Below are 24,724 nucleotides of genomic sequence, written 5' to 3'. Positions count from 1 at the left end.
TTCTTAGAAAAACTTATTATCTAGACAACATATTTCTATCTGGCAGAAAGTGTTTTCATTGGTGTACTGAATGCTAGACAGTATTTCATGTAGTCGCTGCGCTCGTCAAGGTATCTGTTGCAGTTGTAGATGACTACAATGAACCAGAATTCCAAAGCAAGTGATATGGCATATACAATCATGAGGGAGTAGATTCGAACCATTGTTCCTAAAAAATTGGTTCAGTGTAAAATGTTTTCTTTTTAATCCGTAACATTTCTTTAAATCTTTTGAAAGGCTTTATGTTTTAATGCAATTTCTGAAAATCTGCAATGCCAATATCTTTATTAAACACCAACCAGTATCCAATGCAACAGTGTTGTTATTCGGATGTTCCATAAACGGTGCTGCATTAATCAATCGGTAGAAGACTGCTGAATCCGTACACAAAGCTATCGTTCCACTAACCAATACCAAAATGAAGCAGAGAATGGCAATAACCTGAAATTGGTGAAGATGAGCTCCCAATGTCTCAAAACAAGCTTCCCCTTTCCAGTGTACAAATTAGATTTTGGGATTTTCTTTTTTGAAAAATGTTCTCTTTTCTGGTTCTTCTGGATTTCACTTCTTCTGCAAAACAAAAAACAACTCGTACCTGCATAACAAGATGTGGTACGACGAGTAATGCCGAGTTTCGAGACAATGCGACGAAGAGGAGGAAAACTGCAAATATACCCAATCCTAGTCCAATCATTTCAGCGAGAAATGAGCCGAACACATAGTTTTCTTTTACGCCTCGTGCCTGAAATATATTTTTATAGAAATGTTTAGTGGTATTGAAAACAAACTTGTTGCAACCGTCCATCGTGTTGGAAGTAGACGAAAAGACTGTGGATCAGGAAAAAGAGAATCATGAGGACGTGAACGCAGCCAATTATGAAAGCGCCTGTTTTGACATGAAAACAATTGCATAGGCATCTGTATTCTTCAGAACTTTCATCAAATTGGATCGAGCGGGGAACCTGAAAATACATTTTGGTTTCACCGTGATACATCTGACTTTTAAATGTCAGTCAATCTGAAAAATAAACAGAATCCAACTTACGTGATCTACAGATCCGTTCTCTTGTCGATTATTGCGTATCAGAACGGACCTAACGGCCCGTCCGTTCATCATATTTTCGAAACGTCCTTCCAACCAAATCTGTAAAAAAGTGAATACATGTTGGAAACATTGATGTGATGGTTTATTCACTAGAAGCAAAAAAAGCGTTATTCTTCTAAACAAAACAACTAGAAGGGTTCCACAACCACATGAGAGAAAAGCCGATACGCAATGAAGTGGATTTCGTTTATTGTTCTGTTTTTTTTTCGGAAGGGTTGATGCGAAATGTCAAAAGTGAACACAACAACAACACCAGAATTGAGCCCAAAAACGAACATTTCGCAAAAAAAAAAGCTGACGAGAACGGCGAAAAAAAAATTAGATAGGCAGAAGAGAGGAAGAGGAAAAAAAATAACCAAAATAGAGAGAGAAACGAGGAAGCAACGTCGCACAGAAACTGACTTGGGAAGAGTAAGTATGGACATTCTGATAGAATAATGTTGTTAGATAGAGAGAACATTGACAGCACTGATAAGAAAAAGCAACGAGTCATCACAACAACAAACTTGGTAAAATAAATATTTGAAAGCTGCTGAATAACTAAAATAGCGATGAATTAACTCACAACAATCTGTGGTTTTCTCGACCGTCGATTCTCTTCCATGTCTAGAAAAGTGAGAAAGAAGTTGGAGAAAGTGGATAGGCAAAGAAATAAAAAAGAAAGAAGAGAGTGAAAGCGGCGGGTTTTCAAAAATTTATGAGCAGGTGGAAATAGAAATTTGAAATTCGAGTTGGGAGTGAGTGAAATAGAAGTGGCAACATGCAAGTATGTTGGAAAGAGACGTTTCCATGGAATCTCAGCAGTATTTATAAGAAATATGGCAAGTAATGATTAGAGTGCAATAAATTACTAGATGTATTAAAGCATCAAAGTTTGAATGAACATTGATATACGTATTCAAAAGTCTGAAAACTACGGTGACTACCAAAATTTTCCATACTTATTGGAATTTATGTTAGAATTTGAAGTGTTAGTTCGAGAATAAAAACCACATCAAACTTGGATGCATTAGTAAAGATATTCAGGATAAGTACATTAATCCTCACAAGGTTACACTAATTTAGTCTGGATCAACAACGAAGAAAAATAAATGTGCATTTTCTGAGACCGAACATATCAAAAGTGCATCCGATTATTTTTTTCTCTACTCTAGAAGCTCCAGTGAGTGTTTTTTTGTGTAGAAGTGAGTAACATTCCCAATTCTCAACAAGTGTTAGCACACCACACACCCCATCCTAAAGTGTTTTTATTTTTGAAGAAGAACATAAACAAGTAAACCGACTAGACAAGTATTCCTTTCAATATGTTGTGAAGCTTTCTTATTATAGTTGGAAACTGCACGGTGTGTCTAGTCTTCTCTTCCTGCTCTCGTCATTAGTGCAACATAACATTTCGTAGTGCAACAAGCAGAGTGAAAGTATGAATAGAAAGGGACCGAGCGGATGGACGTCCATAAAAGGAAAAGCCGTATGTTTGCGAAGATCAGGACGCATGTGGGGAGTTGGTCGCCGTGAGAAAAATAAAGATGTATCTGAATGACTAGCAGGTAGCATCATGGTGAATTATGTTTGAGTTTCTTAACAAGCTCAAATTGTCACAGTACTTACTGAGAACGGAAAAAAAAGAGAACACAAATTTCAGTTTCTTATAAAGATATTTTGGGCTCGCAATCTAGGAGGATGAGAGAAGAAAGAGATATAAAATGTAGACAAAGAAGGGGGAATAAAACGAAATATGCAGAAATAGGGTTATGCACAAAAGAGGAGGTCGCGATGGAGGGAAGAAGGAAAGCGAGGGTGGCCGCTCGTCACACACCGACCACACAAGGCTCTCGCGCATCCAACAGACGCGTCAACACATGCATATTATTGATTGGCACCAACACCCTGGTCAAAAATAAGCGACATGTGCATGCGGAAAGCAAATCAACGTTGCGGACACACGCGGCAGTCGTCCCCCTATTTAGCACTAAAAGGACCACCTTTTGGTCGCGAACGTTTTTATTGGTTGGCAACCGCTAGAAAGCTTTTTAAAAGTACTTAAGAAAGAGACAATTTTTTCAGTGGCTCTTTTATATTTTACGTTTATTGGATATTTATAACCTAATGGAAACGTTACAAGTTGTGTTTTATAAGACTGAAGCACTTAAGTCATAGTACAAAAAATTGTTCGCTTTAGAATCAAAAATTGGAATTAATTTAGTTGAGCCACAGGAAGATACCTTATTATTTGAATTCATTTGAATTTAATATAAAAGTCCAATGACAAGATATTCTCGAATGAAAAATTTCGAAAAGCATGAACTCTAATTATCCAAATGATAGACATCAGAATTTCCAGTTATTCAGTAAAACCGATAATATTTTCGAACGGAATCTGTACAACTTTGAAGAACATGAAAACCGGAGAAGAAAAGAAATAGAGAAAAGGACGGTGAGCAAACAAACTATGAATGCGCAAGGCCGACTTTTCATGGTAGAATGAGAAAAGAAATGCATATGCAAATTGCAATGGGATATGATGATACGTATCCGAAATTTGAGAAGTTGAGATGAGTTGTGACAGGTTGACGAAAACAAGCTGTAGAAGGAAATGTTCCTCGACGTCTTCTTTTTTTCTTGTTTAAAATCAGGAACAGAACCCATTTAGCTGCGTTAAAATGGAGAGAAACAAAATTTGATTTTTCTCTCTTCTCTTCCTTTCTTCGCTTCCTCGCGCAATCTGATTTCAAGCCAAGTGCACTTTTCGACAGCTCTTCAGAACAATGGCACAATGTTTCAATAGCATCCCTTTTCTTCTTTATTAGCGCTCGTTTGTAGCTTCTTGAAGATGGAAAGAAAACGACGACGAAGAAGAAGACAAGATTTGAGGAGGTAGGCGGGGCGTATCTTTTGAAGGCCTTCTTTCGAAAAAAAATGAAACGAAAAGTAGAGAAAAGGAAGAGGAAAAAGAAAGAAAAAAGAAAAAGAAAGAAGTTGATGTAGTGTGTGTTGAATAACTACAATTGGCTGGGGGTAAGTAAGTTTTCTTTGAGACTTTTTTTGTGCCGGTGAAATGTTGAAGCAGCTTCAAAGAAGAGGAAGGACAGACACAATATCCATCCAACTGAAAAAAATTGTGGAGGAGGGAAAAATAAAGCCGAAACAACCTGAAGTGAGCATTTCACCATTTTGTCGACGTTTTCCATGGTCTCCGGGCATTCAATTTCGAAATTTGATATGATTGGTTTTCGTTGGCACTAAAAGAGGCAGTAGACCACTCGATTGCCTTTTTTTCTCACAAATTTAGACGATGCACAGGAAATTGAGAAACAATTGGCCGGAAATTTGATGAAAATTCAGACGTCTTCTTTCCCGATTTTCTTTTTTTTTCTCAAGGACTATAGAAACCAGAAAACATAAGAAAGATTTTAAAAAGTTGTAGTCAAGCTTTGAAAGTCTCGGACCACGACCAGAAGCTGCAATTCTGAAAACAGAACAGAAAACTAGAAAATTGAATTCGAAGACAAAGTCGAGACTGGACAAAATGCAAAAACATTGTCCAACTGAAGAAAAAACTACTGAAACTAAGCGAGTTTTGGAGTTATGACCTTGGTATTTTTACGAATTCAATGGTTGTATAGTAAACTGCGACGGCAAAACTCAAAAATCACATTTTGTATTCGTCGCATGTGCTTCACATTTCCCCTGGGGAATAAACAAAAGCCCATGGCTTCTTGCGCACCCAACAAAAGCTCGCTTCTTCTTTCTTCTCTTCTCCGTTTTGCCAACTCGCATCCTGTTTCCATCTTCATCGCCGTCAAGGCGCCAATTTTTGGGTGGAAAATGACGACGGTGACAGGCGGGTGAGCACGCGCGGTATTCCAAACGCTGTAATTAGTCCAGAAGCCGACGGCGGGTTTCGGGACTCCCGTTGGAAGGAGTTGGCGGCGTGCACGAAATAAGAGTGCAGTTGGAAGGAGGTGGTTATTGGGTAGGCATGGGTGATTGGAATTGTGACAGCCACGCACGAAACTAATTTGACGGAAAAGGACGAAATGGAAATTCAAAGAGAAGAAACTTCATTGAAGTAAAATAGAAGACAAGAACGTGTATTATAATTCTATTCAACTAATCATTAATTTACAAGTCAAGATCACATTTTATTCTCATCATAAACCATCTGAGACAGCTTTCTCTCTGCTGGGTTTGTGAATAAAGTACGAGACTTCTTCGGCATTGGAATGATGTTTCCACTTCTATCGTAGACAGATGCAAGTTGTTCAATGGACACTGAAAATACTTATAGGTAATAACTTGATGTCTATCTATCACTCATACTTTCTGGATGAATCTTCATGATTCTTGTGTTTCTTCCTTCACCAACAGTGATTTTCGAACTGAACGCTTGAACTTTGTTAGCTCTCTCAAAATCATGCCATCCATGTCCATAAGCTCTCAATGGATAAGCCATCTCTCCGTGCTTGAACACATCCAAACCATTGATCTCCACTTCTTCAGATACACGAAGTTTTCCGACCTAAAACAGTATCTTCATCTAATGTTTGTGACATTGGTTATTGTAACAGAGATCATAAGTTAAGTTTTGTTATGAGAGATACGATTTTCTCTGAAGACACATCCATGTGTTTCACGTGTTTCTCATATCTTACTTCACATGAAACCCCTATAACTTTACAAACCTTTTTGAGAATCCAGAAAAATGGAAAGATGAAAGAAACCGACCAGACCACAATCGCCAATGCACAAATCATCTGCCATCCGAGTTGCTGAAATCATAATTGTTTTGATTTTGTATTGGCCTCTTATCTTCTTACAGCAAATGCTTGTGTCAAGCGATCTCCTGAATTTTCCTCTCCAGCAATTGAGCCAACAAGAGCATATGCAAGACCACCACGTGAAATAATGGAAGATGACATCAATCCCCAGAAACCACCACCAGCATGCACGGCGAAAGCATCAAGAGGGTCATCAATCTTCAGTCTAAACGTGTGTCTTGTTTTTTTGTGTTTTGTGTATTGTCGTCTCTACCTGATCATAAGCTTACTGCAAGCCAGATATAACAATCCAGCTCCAGTTCCAACCCAGATGCATCCCCAGGGCTCCATCTTGTTACATCCGGCACATGCGGCAACCATTCCACTCAAACATGCGTTGATTGTTAGGAGAAGTGTCCATTTTCCGTGTTGATAATAATGAACGCCGAGATAAGTTAGAGCGGCAAATGATCCACTCATAATGGTATTGACCATAGCCAAAGCTACAGTATGCCCATCTCCTGCATGTGAGATACTGGCAACTGAACCTCCATTAAATGCCAAGAAACCGAACATCAGAATGAATCCTCCCAACGCGGTAAACTAAAAAATAAACTTAATGTCAACAGATCACATTTTGACTGTAAGTATCAGAGGTCAACACAAACACATACTGGAACAGAGTGACCAAGAATTTCATCCGATTCGTCATCCTCATCTTCAGGGAATTTTCCGATTCTTGGTCCCATAAACCATGCGGCGAGGAAAGAAATTGACCCCCCGCAGAGATGAACGACTCCTGATCCAGCGAAATCCTATAAATCACATTAGTGTTCTCCTTTTCAGAGAAGTAAACAGTTACATCATATTTGGTATCAATGATTCCACTAGTGATTCCTTGTGCCATCCATCCATTCTCTGACCATCCCCAGTGGGTGAGAATCGGGTAGATGAATGCTGTAATTAATCTTTTTTTGCTTGAAGTGTCACCATTATAGGTAAACAAAAGTGAAAAAATAACCAACTTGAAATAACAGTACAGTACGTCACATAGGTGATGAATTCACATCTTTCAGCGACAGCACCGGAAACAATAGTCGCAGCAGTAGCAGAGAATACGTATTGGAAAAAGAATCGGGGATAGTCAGAGAATCCAGAAAGGAAAAACTGGGAGTGACCGAAGAATAGGTTCACACCATCTCCAGATTCACCGTAAGCTAGTGCCCATCCGATTGCCCAATACCCGATGATGCAAATACAAGAGTCAAGAAGATTCTTTATAAGAATGTTTGTCGTGTTCTTACTGCGTACGGCTCCTGCTTCAAGATATGCGAAACCGCATTGCATGACTGAAAAAAGAGTTTATTTTATATCTGAAACAGATTTATTGAACTTACAGAAGATAATGAGAGCCATGGAGCAGAGGAAGAACGAGTTGACATTCTCATAGAAACCCGTCTCGAGTCTTGTAATTTCAGCATGAAGCTGAACAATTTCTGCCGTCAAATTCACCGGCGCCGACATCTTGTGAAACGAAAACGTCGAATGAAATGGTTGATGAGTGCAACGGAATCAAAAAGTTGTGGGCGGACAGTCTACAGTATCCTTTTAACCCGATCGAATGATAACTACTTACTGGTTTTCGGTTTTTTATTACACTCTTTTCTCGCCTAACGAAAGTTATCACAACTTTTTGATCACTGATGTTCTTTGTCAATTTTCAATCGCGGGGTCACAAAGTACGACAGATATGGATGGGCAAAAGTATGCACTGAAATGACTGGAGAGACTACTTTCAGACAGCGGGAAGTTTTTGATCCCGAATGATTTTCCCACATGTTGCAACGACTTATATACATTTATAAAGGTGATGTGAATGTTTGTGTAGACGGTAACTTTATGGTATCAAGTAACGACTTTGTTTTCTTTTTATTTAATCGCATTTACAAATAGGAATAGTTGATGTTCTGCCACACAGAGATTAGTCAATCCGTTAAGGAAACAAAATGTGACAAAACATCGGGGGAAGGATGCGAGGGACAAAGGATGGCTACTTTTCGAACTATATGACCTTCCGACTAGTTGAATCAGACTATTCAGATGACTTGAAGTTATTGAAAACTTGATGTTTGATGCATATTCATTGTAGACGTTTTAACGGTTCAAAATATTACAGTTTCAATATTTTCCAAAACATATGCCAATAACAACTTTCAGATGTTTATGCCCTTATTGACAAAAATTTACGGCTACAAAAAGGGTCAATACACATTTTGGTATTTTTGAATCTTAGAATTAGTCATACCTGATGACATCTTAAGAAAATTTTATTCCAAGTTTATAGAACATTTCAAAGTGTTCTAAAAATAGTATATTGATTTTTGTTACATTCGAAACATAGCAGGAAATCGCTATCTTTTTGAGTCTATCTGATTATTCTGTTCAATTTTAACGGCATTTCGGGTGCATTTCTTTACTATCCCAATTAACCATTATTCTGAAACGGTTTCTCCGTCCACAGTCTTCGTAAATTTTTGTTTTATGGTAACATGAACTTCTCAATATTCAAAAAATCTATCCCACACCAATTTGCAAAGTATCTTCTTGAAATCAAAATGGTCGCGAAATCACGAGACGTTATGATATTGTTTCATTTCACCCTTGAATGTTCTTATGAGGCAACACAAACACAACGATTATCAATCTATCATTTCGTCGTCGCGAAAAGAAGACGAAGAGACTACAAAAAGTTACTTTCTAGTTGTGTCTGCGTTCTCTGTGATTGAAGAATCTATCTCTTTCGAAGTGAGAAAAAAATGACCTTCAGTTTTAAGAAATCATTGTTCAGAATAAGAAGATATTTTTGATAGGTTTAGTTTTCATTTCATCTTATATCATGAAACTGGACAATATGAAACATAGGAATAATATACACAGAAAACGTCAAAGGTGACTCCAACTAATTACAAATAAGAGAAATGTTCATCATAAAACCTAATAGTTACCAGAATATACTAAATTATGCAATGAGTCGTTCAGGTCCAGTTAGATTCTTGCTGTTCAGTGGTCAACGTTTCTTCTTCTGGAGCTTCAACGATGGTGGTTGGGACTTGTAGGCTGACGGTCTTTGGATTTGTATTCTTTCTCTCCGGTACTTCATTGTCATCAAGATACATATTGCTGAACGAATTATTGGCTTCCAACATTCTAGACTTTCTTCTCTCCATTTGATTCTGGAAGAGTCGCTTTGGTTGATCCGATTCCCCAACACTTCCACTTCTGTCATAAACTGATGCCAATTGTTCCAGGGACACTAAAATTGAAAGTTGTGAATTCAAATTTTCAGTAGCATTGTGTGACTTACTTTCTGGATGAACACTCATAATTCTATTCTTTCTTCCAACTGGAAGATGTTTACTATGATTTTCTTTGCTGGATGGTGCTGATTCAAAATCATGCCATCCGTGCCCATAAGCATGAAGTGGATATGCAGATTCTCCGTGCTTGTAAATATCAAGTCCATTGATTTCTACTTCTTCGGAGACACGAAGTTTGCCAATCTTTTTCAATAGTCCAAAGATTGGCCACATCCACAAGAAGGACCAGGTTACAATTGCAAGTGCACACACCCATTGCCATCCGAGTTGCTAAAAATAGGTAATAAATAAGAATAGTTGTCTTATTTCACTTACAGCAAATGCCTGAGCGATTTGGTCACCTCCATTTGTAGCTCCTCCGATTGTGTTACCGATAGCATAAACTACACCGTCATGACCAATAATAGCAACTGAAGTAAGACCCCAGAAACCTCCACCAGCATGTACGGCGAATGCGTCAAGTGGGTCATCAATTCTCCATCTGTAAAACGTTTTGTTAATGTATGCGGCGGTTCTCATTTCTCACTTAATCATAGATCTGCTCAATGTCAAATAGATGAGTCCGGCTCCAACTCCAACCCAGATACATGCCCATGGCTCCATTTTGTTACATCCGGCGCATGAGGCAACCATTCCAGCGAGACAAGCGTTGATAGTCAATAGAAGTGTCCATTTTCCGTGGTACAAGTAGTGAGCAATGAGGTAGGTCAAAGCAGCAAATGCTCCACTAAGAATTGTGTTAACCATAGCCAATGCAACAATATGCCCCTCTCCTGGTTTCACGATATCTGCCATTGATCCTCCATTGAAAGCAAGGAATCCAAACATGAGAATGAATCCACCCAATGCAGCGAACTATAAAAGTCACATTTCTTTCTGACATTAATTCCAAGTGCATTAACTGTCAATCACGGTTTGTTCTCTGTGTCTAACTAATTCTAACTATACTCCATGCTCTATTCATTTTCACTTTCTAAAATCAAACAACCTAAAAACCAAACGATTATAAAACGTTGTCAGAACTATTTTTATCACAGCGGAAATTTCACCCGCACTGATAATAAATTAACCATTGCTCGATGTTTCAATTGATCGGCTACTTACAGGAACAGAGTGACCAAGAATCTCATCAGACTCGTCGTCTTCGTCTTCAGGGAATCTTCCGATTCTAGCACCAATCATGTATGCGGCTAACAGTGAAATGGACCCTCCACAAAGATGAACTACTCCAGACCCAGCAAAGTCCTGTAAAAACATTTATGAGATTCACTTCCTTGTTGTGCCGTCCTTCACATACGTCATAATGAGTGTTGATAACACCGCTAGTGATTCCAAGAGCCATCCATCCTTTGGGATGCCATCCCCAATGCGTAAGTATCGGGTAGACAAGAGCTGAATCACAAAACAAAGCTATACTAGACGTCTTGTATTTTTGGTCTCACTTGAGATAACTGAACAATATGTGATGTAATTTGCAAACTCGCACCGCTCTGCAACCGCTCCAGACACTATTGTTGCTGACGTCGCAGCGAACACGTATTGGAAGAAAAACCTAGAACAAATAGGGTTAATCCTTGTCAATATCAATATGACCACAGGGCACGCGTCTTTGATTTTTTGAAATCAACAAAAATTTGCTGATCCTCTTAAATTATAATAAAGTCGCCGAGAATTGGAGAAGATTATGATAACGTTTTGTTGATTTAATTTCAGTTTCCCCTCCACAGTGTGTGCCACTATATTGTCTTGGTTCTATGCACTTTTGATTTTTGTGACTACATTAAAACATCAAAATTGTGCCAGAACATTGAAACATTGTGGACTATGGCTGCCTGCATATATGCCCTCATAGATCATAAAGTTCTAGTTGTTGCACCCGGGTATCTTACTTCGGGTAATTTTCAAAGTTGGCAAGGAAGAATTGAGAGTATCCGACAAATAACCCAATGGTATCATTAGGACAATCTCCGAATGCCAATGCCCATCCTAATGCCCAATATCCAACAATTGCAATGCCTGAAAAGAAAACAGATCTCCGAAATTTCTTTCTTTTCAAGTTTTAATTCTGTATGCAGACTTACACGAATCCAGCAGGTTTTTGATCAAAATGTTAGTAGTGTTTTTGCTACGCACTGCACCTGCTTCGAGAAATGCGAAACCACACTGCATGACTGAAAACGGATAGGTGAAGGTCATGAGACCAGAAAAAAAGAACATACGGAAAATGATAAGTGACATGGAGCACAAGAAAAATGCATTGTCGTTTTCAGAGAAATCCGCTTTCATCTCATCCATCTCCTGTTGTAGCAGTATTATCTGCGCCGTGTAGTTTGGAGTTGCCATTGTGATTCTGAAAAAGAAAAAAAACAGTAAGCCATGTTGTTTTAAACACAATAGGCTGGAAAAAACTGTTGGAATATTAGAGAGATGTTAAGCAACCGACAGTTTGCACCTAAACAAGGTTCTTATCGACACTTAACCACGTCTCAATACTAAAACATTATAATAAAAACGATGTGCAGTCGTAAAAATCTGAATCTAAAGTTGGCCGACAAACTATTTTATGGCACTCTATAATAGCCTGCCAAAAACTGAAATGTTGCAAGAAATGAAATGAGATGATGTTTGGAACCATTGCACCTCTCCGGTGCGAAGAGTTGCACCAAACTGAAAATCGCTTATGAATTTCTTATCTATAAACAGTCGGTTATCTTTCAGAATTTACACCCCGTTGTCCACTTCTAAGACCAAACAATCGAAATTAGCGGTAGGGAGGTTTGATGCTTTGAGCTTCGAACTCGTGTACTGATAAGCAGACCATTCTGTACTTGGTACTAGTTATCTGATGCAATCAATGCTACCATCGTGACTATTTCTGTTTTCATTTCCCCAAGTTCCGGAGTTCAAACGCCCTCGGAGAAATATGTTTGTGTCTAAATTTAAATATCTCCACGCTTTCCGCCTTCTTTTTCGGTTGACAGCTTTTCATGTCTATTTTCCAAAGGTCTTGCAAAACTAAGAAAAAGTAAAAAAAAAGTTAATTCAAAACGAAAATTATGATTTGCTTGAATGAATGTGTAGAGGTACGATGTTTTCTTTCTCTACAGGGAAGTATATTTTTAGAACGAGTGCTTTTTGATTTGTAAGTGTAGTCCTTGGTTGTGGAGGAATGATCTGGGATCATAAGATTTCTGTTTTCTAAATATCAGATTTATTGCTCTATTGATCTACATACTTCCTGTCTGCAAACTTATGATTCATTTTTTACGTGTGCATGTTTTCTTGGATAAGGAGTTTGATGACCAGCTGCATTTGACATTTAGAAGAAGAAGATTTGAACTTCTTATTTTTGTATAAGCAAACAGAATATAATCGGATAGTCCGATTTTTATCTGAATGCCGATGATGCACCTTCCTTAATGCTGTTCAATGATCCAAACAAGCTAGAAAAACATTTCCAGAGATCTAGAATGATAAACTCTGTGCTTTGCTGAAATTAGTTTAGATTTGAAACATTGAAATATTATTATGTTTACTGCAGCACACGTATTTTCAAAAAAACCCCAAAATAAATATTTTTGCGTAATCATATTCAAATGATTTGGTTACCCATAATTGATTCTGATGTAAGAAAAAATGTTCTGGAACAATACGTCAAAACATTATAAACTTTCGATTTGTGTGTTTTTATTCTATTTCTGGATGTTATTAATTTTTAATAGAAACTTTTCATGCCTCCTACACACCCCGTCGTGTTGTTTTGTTAGTCATTTAGGAAAAAGAAAACATCTGCTGTAATACCTCACAATTTTACTCATTTAAATGTCCTTAATAATTGAGTAAATGACAAACTTCCCGTTTCCTGAAATCTTAATATAGACTTTTTACATTCAATAAATGCCATGTCTGCAACTATGGATTTGTTGAAAATGTGATACCCGTTATTTTTAGCGTCACATTTAACGAAAACTATTAAAACACCTGCCGGAACAAAAAGTTGGGTGCGTAGGGAAGAGCGAAAATAATGGCTTATGAATTCTTTTTAATAAAGAAAACAATGCAAAAACACGACAAAACACAAAGAAACGAATGATCATTTATTCCAGTATCCGAGTGATATAGTTTGTCACAACCTCATAATGACAAAACAATGTGGGATACAAAATACACATGAAAAATTAAAGGAACGGAAGAAACAAAATTTGGAGAAAAATGATGAGAAAAAAGAGACACATTTGAATGAGTTCAGAGTGAAATAGTTGCAAATTCCTAACTTATGCTGTTTCAAAATTTATATGAATGGTATTTTCAAATATCCATATGACCAATGACAGGCAACTTGTTATTTGAAAAATGAGAAGAAATTATGATTTAGATTCGCCGTCGCCTCTCCTTAATATCATCCAAAGTTGGCACATCTTCGGTATACAATGGGACTGGGGCAGTTGGTTCGACTGGTTGTACTGGTTTAGGACCTCCTGAGAATATTCTCATGCACGACTGGAACGTGGTGTTTTGAAAACAGTCCTTGCGACACTCGACGCGTGTGTTCGGTGCAAAATGCGAGTGGAGTTCATGGCACAACATACAAATTCTGTCCATGATGGTGTGCACCATTTCCATTTCATGTATTCCGCAGTTCTGCAAACTTATTTATCTTATTTGCATTTCAGTTGTTTAGCCAGTATGATATCTGGTCAGGAGAACAGCTGATATTCAATGGACATTGTGTTAGATTCTAAGATATCGTCATTTTCACCGAAACTTACCGCGTTTTCATCTATGTAGGTGCGCTTGGCTCGGAATACGGACTCCGTTGGGTGTCGGCCATTGGACTGAAAATACAAGGGTAAAATGAGGAAATCGGCTAAAGGAGCTGCTAACTTACCGTTTGCTTATGAGCCCTTCGGTGAACAGAGACACTTTCCGAAAGGTTGATCAGAAGCAGGATGAGTAGTGGCATCAAAAGATACGCACATCTTGAATTCGCCCACATTTCCAAACACAAGGGGGCCCTCGTTTGTTTCTGAAATACAAACGAATAGCATAATAATGGAGGTGGGATCAAAAAATGAGGAACATTGCGATGCAAAGAGGCGACTAAAATGGGGAGAGAGGAATACTACTCGATTTATAAGCTCTCCAGGGACCGACGATCATATGGAAAAGGTAATTAAAGTCTTGTTTTGGAGGTCTAGTTCCTTGCTATGCAATGTGATTGGTGGCCAAATAGTAAGAATAACCAGATAAAACATAAGCAGATAACAACACTAAAGTAAGGGATTTTGGATAAATGGACGTTTTCTTTTTGCTCACTGTTTTCTGGTTTATTGGATCGAGAATTCAATCACCAAAAATTGAAAATTGAAGGTGTTTCTGATTCTGTGTCCAACTTTGGAAACTTTGGAATGAAACAATGATTGATAACTGGAAGCTCAGATTCCTTAAATTTCAATTCAAATCGGGATACCTTCTGTTCTAAGAAGTGATATCAGGTGCTACGCATGAGAGCTTGAAAAACAATGAGTATGAAAATCAAAAGAGAACAGTTTTTGTTTTATACACCAAACAAAACATCTCGTGGGAACTGCCAACCCTGACGAACTCTTTCTCATCGCACCTTCTTTTGGATCAGACTAGAACAGGGGCGTTTCCAAACGCCGCCTACCCAGTTTACGTTGTCACCCTCTACGTAGCCGAGTGTCAACGCTTTTTCACCTGTTCACTGCAAAAAACACTATGGCTCCAGAATCAGGCATAGACTTAAGGAGAGAATGAAAAAAGAAACTGAAGTGCAGAATTTCGTTCTCAATAACAAAACTCATCATTTATTTTGAAATAGAATTGCAATTATAGAATTAAATAAAGAAACTTTTGTCAGAAAAGAGGACACGAGTTAGCACTGCCATTTAGAAAAACGGATAATGGAAATGAGTAAAGAGTGTGGAATTTTGAATTGTGCAAGAAATGTTGGATCTCAAAAACTGAGGAACTTTGTACTAGACAATAAGAAAATAAAAAGCAGACTAAAGTTTGTAATGCCACATGTTGCCATTTTCAGAGATGTTTGAAAACGGAAAAGTGAATAGTGTTTGTTTGTGCTTCATTCATTATGGCCCATGGTCACAAAATAATTGAATTCGTTTTCAAATTCAATAAATTTCGCCCACCACCTCGAAAATGCAAAAAAAAGAGGAAACGAGAGTAGAGAACACAGTCCAAAATCTTACCCATGCAAGAATTTCGCATTCTCTCTTGTCTAAAGAAAAACTACAGTAATCTCTATTTGGAGACGACAAAAATCTAGTTACCTGGTCGGAGAAGTACAAAATCAGTAGGAATCAAAAAATAATAGGATTTTGTTGCTCTGCTATCTCCTGCTGAACGACTCCAAAACAGATATTTTTGGTCTGGTCTTAAGTCTATCTAGATTCGAAATAGTATAATTCGAATAAGAACGAATTTGAATAACAATAGAAGCCAGACTCCTCCGACAGATACCAGACACCTCTTTCTTTCCTCCAGTGATGCAATTCAACACGTGGGCCAAAGAACCAAAACTGAAACCCGACAATACATTTTGCAAGTCGAAATCTGGCTCAATTCCAATCTTTTGCATCAGGCACAAAACAAAACACATCTCTTCTGACTTATAGATTAGTAAGAAAACGAAATTAGAAGCGGAGTAACAAAAATGAATCACATTTTACTACTAAGAGTTGATGACGTGCGGTGGGTCATTGAAAGAAACACAATAATCCTACTTCAATTCACCTGAAAGCGCATTTACTGACGAAACATCCTCATTTGAATGCAACAAAACGATGATGTTTCAATCAGAAGAAAACAATATGTGGAAATGATTTCTTTGTTTTTATTAGGCTCTTCTCTGAATTTGTAGATCGGCAGAAAATATTTATCACAAAAAAGTGCAAAGACAACATGAAAAAGTAAAGTGACGTCAAGGTGGATGATGGAGAGGAAGCGGAAAGAATTAATATAAAAAGTCGGGAAAAAAACTATGAGTTGAAACAATGGGAGTTGCAAAGAGGACGTTCTAGTTGAATTGCTGAGTGCATTAAGGCTACGTTATATTGAAGCTATTGCAACAAAAAAGTAAAGTTGATTCAGGTTTTTGGAAGGTGTCCACCAGTTTCTAAGATTGCAGTAAACAGTTCGTCACATTATGTTAAACATTTGAAAAATGATAAACTACAAGGAACAGATTATGTACAGGGATTGATGTTAGGATTATCTTGAAAGCTGAGTAAACCGCTTAAGGGAAATGTCTGTAGGTTCGAACGAATATTGGTGCATATAAATTTGCAAAGCCAGGAGATAGGAAGAATGAAAAGGATCACTGATTTTTGGTGGTTCGGGAAGATTGATTAGAATAAAAAAAGAAAATGACTACATAGTATCACTAGACTCGATGAAAGAAATGAACTGGACTGGATGTGGGGTCTCGGGGAGGGATTTATGGAATTATTTGAGGGCGGTTCATATGGACCAAGTTGTTCAACAACATCCTCATTGCAGGATTTTGAAGAAAATTATTGGGTCCTGGAGGTGGGATGGGCATCATTGGAGGGGGCAGCATGACAGGTGGCATCGGGTTCGATTGAAACTTTCGAACAATCTCAAGTTGGACCTGCAGATCTCTGATAGTCTTCTCATAAGCACGACATTTGTCCTCGACTGCAACCAGTTTTCCTCTAGCCACCTGGAAAATTATAGGTTCGATTTGACTTACATAAAAGTTCAGACAGAATCCAACTTTGGTCAGAAACACAGATGTTACACAAACCTGACAATCAAAGCACTTTGAACTTTCGCCTGAGTGACTGGAAGATCCACCGCTGATGTGTGAATCAGAAACTGTTGGAGACGGTTGGTCATGTGAAATATGAATGTCCTTTTCGTCAATTGTCATCTTCAATGGGGGTTCTCCCTGAAAATATATTGAAGTTCAATAGGTGTATCTTCAAATTGTGTTCGATTTACTAACATCATCACCCTCCACATCAATATCAGCCTCGTGTTCCAGTTTTCTTTTACAAGTTGGTTCACTTTTGACAATGACAGACCGAGGACTGACATCACTGCTTTCCACTTCAAATTTAATGTCTTCTTCAGTGGTCTGCACTTCCAAATCGTCATAATCACTTATATTTGAAGACTCGATAGAATCCTTAAATTAATACACTTCAGTTTACATAGATCGAACATATTTTTTACTACCTTGGACGGAGTCTGTTGAGCCGCAAGATTAAGGGCTGCCGTATTGATAGGATTGTTGGCTAGCCAGGCAGATAAAAATTGAGACGGACCCATGTTGGATAAGTCCAATGGGAAAACAGACTTCGAGTCAGGGCTTTTCAGGAGTGAAGGGAAAATCGATCCCATGTTATTGTTATTTGCAGCCACCTGAAGCATCCGTTTCTGCATCATCATATCAGGGGAGAAAGCTGGAGAGTTTCGGGGGGAACTTGGTTCTGAACTGCTATCTGCTGAAAAAGAAAATTGAAATTCAATTCACTCGGACTATCTGTTACCATCTGAACTTTTAGCAAGAACCGCGGCTTCTCCAGGTGTTCCATTCTTCAGCATGCTTTGCATATGGATGTGGAGACTTGTCTTGTCTGGAAAAGCCCAGTTACAACACCGGCACATGAACATTCGGGTGATGTTGTGTACACGATACATGTGGCTGCGCAGTGTGTCATTGCCTGGAATATTGTTTCTTAATGAGTGTACCAAGAGCACAATTGAGAGCTAGTCACTTCAATTCACGCCGGCTCATTCCCATCAATTTTATTATGGTAATTATCAAATGGTAGCCAGTAACCAACCCGGTGTCAGCTTTCAAATTCATCGGTCCTCCCTCCCCTTTTTCGCCGAAAAGTAACATTAGTGAGACACACTGTGAAATGGCTGTTTGCCACATCCAACCTATCGCTATTTCCATATTCCCCCTTAATTGCCTTTCTTTGTGCCAGCGAGCCTAACGGTCTATCAATCAAATGAAATTCGCAACATTGAGACACAAGACTACCGTATAACGGCATGTTAGGTGCCAATGTGACGAATGTTCTCTCTCTTCTCCCTCATTTACATTCATGTCTGAATTTGAAAGCGCATACAATGTATTGTCAATTGAATCGCTCTTAATGCCGACAAAAGCAAAAAATACGTAGAGATACAAGAGGTCAGGCTGTAAAACATCCTCGTGTTATGTTTCGTTATTCTACAGGCTGATCCGCTTATTGTTCCATTGCGCAAGCGAGTAATATAACAAATCCCGTTTATCCATTTGCTAACATGCCGCCCCTTTAATGCCACGTTTTAACAGTGGGCAGGCGAGGAAGGCTTAGTGTTAAATCAACCCGAGATTGCCAAAAGTGACAAAAAAGTGTCCATAGTTGTTGCTTTGGCCGAAAGTTTCTTGAACGACCCTCATGCTCATCGAACCGTAAGACATGATTGACGACGAGTGAACAACCAATCAATTGTGAGGTTGAAAAGGTGGGACAGTAGAAGATGCAATTTTTGGGGACACGATGTTGTTGCGGAAGAAGTGGCGAAGTGAAGACAATCGGTTTTTTGTGCGCACGCGCAATTCTTTTTCTCTCACTCAAGCTCACTTAGCGACTGTGTCGTGCCAACAATTAGCTGATGGATGGTCATCAAATGACTGACCTTGGAGGTTCATCCCTTTTCTTCCTTCAGTCCGAGAAAAGAAACCATTAAGTAATACATACATACCGTCGGTTATTTATGCCTCTCCTTCACACAGGAAGCCGCTCGGGAAAAGAAAATGAGTAGATGGGGCAATTAGACTCATACAAATAGAAGCGGTCTTGTTGTTATGAAACCTATGGCGTAATATGGTGCGAGGTGTGGTTTCCGAATTATGCTTACTGTCAAAACATCACCAATATGATAACCTAGGAGCAATCCGCTTCACTTGTTGCTTTACAAAAGCACTAATAGGATTCCTCTCTATTGAAAACTTCAAATCTACTGGAATAACTATACAGTAAGACACATGTTTGTCTTTATTAAAAGGCTCATGCTAGCTTAGTCTCTTCCTAATTGACAGCAATACTATCGGAGCTATCTTACTATTTGCCATGTTTGCCTCTTAGTTTACCGTGCCATATACACGTCTACAATTAAGAATAATAATACAGTAGTAGTAAGGAAAAAGGTGTCAATATTTGGACAGCCAATGTAATTTTTTGCGGAGACAGTATCAACTGCCGAGTAAGTTATTGCCATGTTTGACACGTGCCCAATATAGACAAGTGCTAATCGCGGAAGGACGTGGGTTTAAGCTTCTTAGTAAACACTGCCCAAGTTTTCGCGCATTTCTGGTGGAGATAGCTTCCGGACAAATAGATTTAATGGGAGATATGAATATTAAGAAGAACAAATTTAAGAAGAACAATAGTTCATGAAAGCAGTTAATTATCATGAAACCCCTAAATGCAAGATTTTTTCTAGATTTTTTCTCTACATTTTTTCAAACCGTTTGTCACTATTGTTCCCAACCCAAGTTGTTAGTTCCCCTCTTTTTCCTCTATTATCAACACATAATATGATACAAAACTGTAAAAAAAAACTCAATAGCGGTATAATTCGTTTTGCTTTCATGCCTATTGTTAGTCAAGCTCCTGCTACTCTGATTCATCTTTTTTTTTCTTTAGAACTGTAACTTGACGACATCGTTTATACTTACTTGGAATCTCATTGTTGCATGTGGTACAGGTATAACTTTTGAAATGGGCTTGCATTCTATGACGACTCAGGGAAGAACTGTGGCAGAAAACTTTTTGACAGATGGAGCAAGGGAAGGAGCCTTTGAGGTCAGGGCGTTTGAGTTCAGAACGGTATGGCATTAGGAAATCTGAAAAACTATGATTTAGATGGTCAGTGGAAAAAGAAGAACAAGAAGGGTCAGAATAAGAATGAAATGAAAAAAAAACGGTGTGAAGACGAGACTGAATGGGGAAGAGCGCTAGATGTGAACAAGTATGATCGAGGCTACCACCTCCTCATACTTGAAAAAGTTTTGCGTACAATACTCGAAACGTTATTCAGATGCGGCTCTTCTCCTGAGAAGAAGGTCGTCGCCGGCTGACACCAACTAGAGGTATTTACTTCTCTTTTGATACTGTTTAGAAGTAGCGAAGAGCATACATAGCACCGATTGGACAATGCAATACGGTAGCTCAAGTATCGGCGTGAAGGTAAAAGTGCTCGAGAGGCGGAAGTGTGAAAATTGTGAATTCACGGAGTCAGACGATTTGAGGAAATGTTCAAGTGTCAAACAGCTTCTGTGATCTATACAGTAACCCGACTGACCCTTGCCCTCCGAACAACAAAATGCCATATAGCAGTAGAGGAAGGTGGCGTATAAGCGAGCTGAAGGCTATGACTCCTCCCGCCTACCCGAATTTGGAGGGCGGGGCATACCATGCAGGGAAGAGATAGTGAGCGTCGGGACACACGAGGTGAGAGAAATTGTCATCAAACACTAACGAGATAGTAAGTAGCCACGATTTCGGCTAGCAAGTGCAAGTTGATTGGCTATCTAGATGTTGCGAAAAAGTATACGATTGGGCTACTTGAGAAAAAAGAGCTAAGATTGGAGACAGGTGTCATCAAGCTGGGATGCCGTCATTTTTTTTAACGAAGAGAAACATTTACAAAAAATGAAAAAATGTTACTAAAACATCTGTGACCTAAAAAATAGAAGTTGAAGGCGAAACATACTTAAATTGCCTTAGAGAGGGCTGACCGGCAGCATGATTGCTTCGAGTCGAGGATCAGGCGTATCTTTGATTCTCGTGTTCTTTTTCTTATTGGACAGTGACGGCACAACACGACAAAACCAGTTTTGTAAAATTGATTCGGGTTGCGCAATGCTAGAATAAACTATCCAACATCGCTATTATATTCGAATTTTTGTCTCTCTCGCTCCCCCCTTTTTCAACCTCCTCCTGCCATTCGACCCCATAATCACACAATGCTTTGAGGCCGGTTTTCTCGATCCGCATCAACAAGTTCAACTATCTATTCAATGTGCTATTTTAATTGGGCACACCAACCGAATTTTGAAAATTGTCGAGTATGACTATGCCGGTGTATTCATGTATCTCTTCGACGTGTGTTATTTTTTTGGGCCAACAACTCTAAACTACAGTAGTCTAATTGTATAGCGGCATGGATAAGAGTAAGAAAACCCCACCCGAATAGGAAGAAGATTCTCGGCACGAAAAGAGATTGGCCTTGGCCGTGTCTAGGCGCTCGTATAATAAGGATTCATCTTCCGTACAGGTCGCGTTCCTTTTCTTGACGGCTACATAATCAGTAGCTATCATAGCACATCTTCTCTTCTTCTTTTCTCGCCCGTATATATCTGGTATATCTCCGAGAAAAAGAAGAGTAAAAGAATTGAGATATAGCGGGAGGATAAGAAAACTGTTCCATATAATAAATCGACTGACAGACAGGTGAACGCAAAATGACAAGAAGTGAGATGGTAGAAAATGTGGGAGAAATGAGGTAGAAAAAGGAGTGAGGGAGGGGGAAGGGAGAGAAAGTGCATTGGCAACACTAGCAGATTTTGTACTTATTCTGACATTCAAGGGGTCTAAGATTGTAATTTTACGGTCCTTCACCTTCAGAATTGCTTCCAGAGGGAACATACCACATTATACATTCAAAAACCATACATTAGAGGATTAAGAATTAGCATGAGTCTAATTGCCATTTTACGACTGTTTGTACCTATCTTCAAGAGTTTGCAGAGCAACCTACAGTAAACCTGTCAAACAAAACTTTGAAAAAGTAGATGGTCAGAATCTGGGTTTGAGGGTTACGTAATGACGAGAACGAACGACGAGCCGCCGGTAGCTGTGATGCTTTTTTTTAGGTCAAACGGCAAGCTAATCGTTTTAATCGTTTTGCGGACAGGGCAGACGAATTGAAATGCAAAGCGGTTACGTAAGTACTGCGAAATAGGTAAAAAAAATACGAAGAAGGGCTAAGTCTCGACACTCTCAAACCGAAATTCTTGAGACTGAGGTGAGGCACCTGAACATTTTTGTAGCAAAGTCAAAATAATTGGTGTGTTCATTTCAGGCGGCAGAGGAAGAGAGGGAACATTTTTTCACACACAACCTGGTAGTTGTCGAGATGGAAGACCGTCGACTGTTGAAAAGTTGAAAACGCCTGTCGATGTAGGTGGGTTGGTATTTTTTCAAATAAAAAATCGGAGGAAGAATAGATGGAAAACTGACTGGATTCAAACCATTTCTCTCAATTGACTGAAGAGACAACGAATCACATTGAAATCTATTTTAAGATAATGCATAAGCTTTCTGATCTCTAAACTGACCAGAACTTTTGTAGCGGTCGCTTTCTGAGAAATAGCATTTTATTTGAAATTTCCCCCGGTCAGAAAAAAACCGCATTTATTTTGATAGCCCCCTTATCAAAGCAGATACAAAACTGATAAAAAAGGTATTTCTGATTCAAGTAGGTTACTAGATAAGCAATAGATATAAGAAATGGTCAGTATCACGGCGAAAGACCTTCAAAACTGATACCACCCATACTGCTAGCCATTAACGATGATTCCCCCAACGCAATTAAACAAACTACTTCAGGGAGCTTATCTTTTTTGTCTTTTCCATTTAGTTTTGCAACATCTCCGGGTAGATTGGCGCATTTTACGGTCATTTGGGATTGGAAAGTGTGATCGACCTTGCGATCGTTGCGCAATTAGCCAATGTGCCCGCCGGCTGGCTGCCGCACCTCTTGAGGTCTCTTCCCGGCGTCGGCGACATCTTCTGTAGCCGTCGTTTTCCCTACCGCTGATCAGCTGGTATGAATGAGAGGATAAGAGATGGTCGATCTGATCAGACAGAGATAATTTGGATGAAAAGTGAGTCTCGAAAGTTGAGAAGTGACTGGCAGGAAATCTGTGATATACATAGAAGCGATTCAAAAAGTTAGATCATCAATCAAATGAGAAAACGGTAGAATGACAAGTTGTTTTACACTTGGAGAGATTGATTTTGAAACGGATAAGAGGTAGGGTTATCCGTTTTCTTTTCTTAAATACAAAAATTAACTCACGAGAAAACTCTAGCTACTTGAATGGTTTTGAGAAATCAGTTATTTTTAATTAGTTGATAACGTTTGGATTTGAAAAATAAGATGAAATCTTATCTTGTTTATTACCAAAGAGATTTCGTCATTAGCTAAACTTTGAAGTAAACTGTAGAAGTAGAAATCAGCTGATGGTGTTTAGCATGTGTCATGTGCGCGATCGAAAATCTTGTCCAATTTCAGGTTTTTACCATTTTGTATTCCTTACAAAGATAACATTGCCCAAAGACTCGCAGACGTGTTGATGGACAATGTGATAGCCGTTGACATCGTTGTTCACGAAAATTTGAAAACCGGAATGTTACGCCACCGGCGACGCGCTACCGGCAAGCAAGATCGAGACCCTCATCAACAGTCGAAGAGTTGCTTCAACACAATTGCTAGATGTCCTTCAGAAGTGCAATCTTACTAAGGAAGTTGACAGTCAGTGATCTTCTTTCTCTCCCTCTCTTTCAAGCGAGCCTTCAAACGACCTGCCAGAAAAACGAAAACGCTCCCTATCTCCCAATATTTTTTATTCACAGTTTCCTATTAGTGTCTAACCGGACAAGGGGGTCAGAGGCAATCACGAGGGCAGCTAATGCACGATTACCATCTGACATCGCGCCACCGCATTGGATAAAACTTTTTGTTGCGATTTATTCGTTTCTTTATTTGACAGGGGAAAATCTGAATCCCTCGACAATCCGATTGCGTAACTTTTGGTTGGGTCATTGCATTTCCCATATTCTGTTTTCCGACGGGATACGTGAGAGAAAGCTGAATGGCGCCACTTCGATCCTTGGACACATGGCACACAAGACTTTGACTCATAAGCGGGGAACCATCATAACTTTAACGATCGGCAAGAGATCACTCGTGACGGACGTCGGAAATATCTTTTACTTAGGAACGCAAAGAGTTGAATTCTTTTTCTGAGAAGTTATGATTTTGCAGAATAACTGGGCCATTGATCTCCAATGTGGTCTTCTAACATTTTATGCTGTTTTTAGAATGTAAAAGCTATAAAAATACACATGACTTCATTTCTAAGTGACTCATGACCACGCATGTGTTATGAAATACCTTAGGAGCTCTTGTCGGGCCTCAAAGAGCCAAACTCAAACCATAGCGACAACAAAACAATACCATGTTTTCCTTAATTATACTTGTCTCTTTTTTCTTATGCAGTTCCTTATTCAATTTCGAGAGCCGCCTTTTCTCCAAAGACACTCATCATCTCTGACTCTATTGTAATATCAGTCATACCTTCTTGCTAACCAAAT

At 38.9% G+C, this 24,724-nt stretch overlaps 5 protein-coding genes across 5 annotated transcripts; all 5 read right to left on the bottom strand.

The window, feature by feature from the left end:
* Positions 1–35: 35 nt before the first annotated feature.
* Positions 36–1,156, bottom strand: GCK72_024284 (uncharacterized protein; the record flags this gene model as incomplete). Its single annotated transcript, XM_053735809.1, has 5 exons — positions 36–208; positions 339–480; positions 635–781; positions 828–1,001; positions 1,085–1,156. The coding sequence occupies 5 exons, from the start codon at positions 1,154–1,156 to the stop codon at positions 36–38; spliced, it is 708 nt and encodes a 235-aa protein (XP_053579375.1).
* Positions 1,157–5,279: 4,123 nt separating this feature from the next.
* GCK72_024283 (uncharacterized protein) lies at positions 5,280–7,425 on the bottom strand (the record flags this gene model as incomplete). Its single annotated transcript, XM_003117637.2, has 9 exons — positions 5,280–5,416; positions 5,465–5,663; positions 5,827–5,913; positions 5,962–6,127; positions 6,176–6,504; positions 6,576–6,716; positions 6,764–6,858; positions 6,927–7,250; positions 7,299–7,425. 9 exons carry the CDS (start codon positions 7,423–7,425, stop codon positions 5,280–5,282), a joined length of 1,605 nt encoding a protein of 534 aa, XP_003117685.1.
* Positions 7,426–8,936: 1,511 nt separating this feature from the next.
* On the bottom strand, positions 8,937–11,621 carry GCK72_024282 (uncharacterized protein; the record flags this gene model as incomplete). Its single annotated transcript, XM_053735808.1, has 10 exons — positions 8,937–9,214; positions 9,266–9,548; positions 9,594–9,759; positions 9,805–10,133; positions 10,383–10,523; positions 10,576–10,670; positions 10,721–10,830; positions 11,168–11,294; positions 11,360–11,449; positions 11,498–11,621. 10 exons carry the CDS (start codon positions 11,619–11,621, stop codon positions 8,937–8,939), a joined length of 1,743 nt encoding a protein of 580 aa, XP_053579374.1.
* A 2,028-nt stretch (positions 11,622–13,649) lies between these two features.
* GCK72_024281 (uncharacterized protein) lies at positions 13,650–14,274 on the bottom strand (the record flags this gene model as incomplete). Its single annotated transcript, XM_003117707.2, has 3 exons — positions 13,650–13,919; positions 14,048–14,113; positions 14,167–14,274. 3 exons carry the CDS (start codon positions 14,272–14,274, stop codon positions 13,650–13,652), a joined length of 444 nt encoding a protein of 147 aa, XP_003117755.2.
* A 2,481-nt stretch (positions 14,275–16,755) lies between these two features.
* GCK72_024280 (uncharacterized protein) lies at positions 16,756–20,179 on the bottom strand (the record flags this gene model as incomplete). The annotated part of the gene is made up of 6 exons (XM_003118321.2): positions 16,756–17,001; positions 17,086–17,229; positions 17,287–17,469; positions 17,520–17,788; positions 17,834–18,007; positions 20,020–20,179. 6 exons carry the CDS (start codon positions 20,177–20,179, stop codon positions 16,756–16,758), a joined length of 1,176 nt encoding a protein of 391 aa, XP_003118369.2.
* Between the last annotated feature and the right edge of the window lie 4,545 nt (positions 20,180–24,724).

The sequence above is a fragment of the Caenorhabditis remanei genome, chromosome X (assembly GCF_010183535.1).
Source record: "Caenorhabditis remanei strain PX506 chromosome X, whole genome shotgun sequence".
NCBI lineage: Eukaryota > Metazoa > Nematoda > Chromadorea > Rhabditida > Rhabditidae > Caenorhabditis > Caenorhabditis remanei.
The sequence above is the reverse complement of the archived record's forward strand: the minus strand, read 5'-3'. Positions and strand labels throughout refer to the sequence as shown.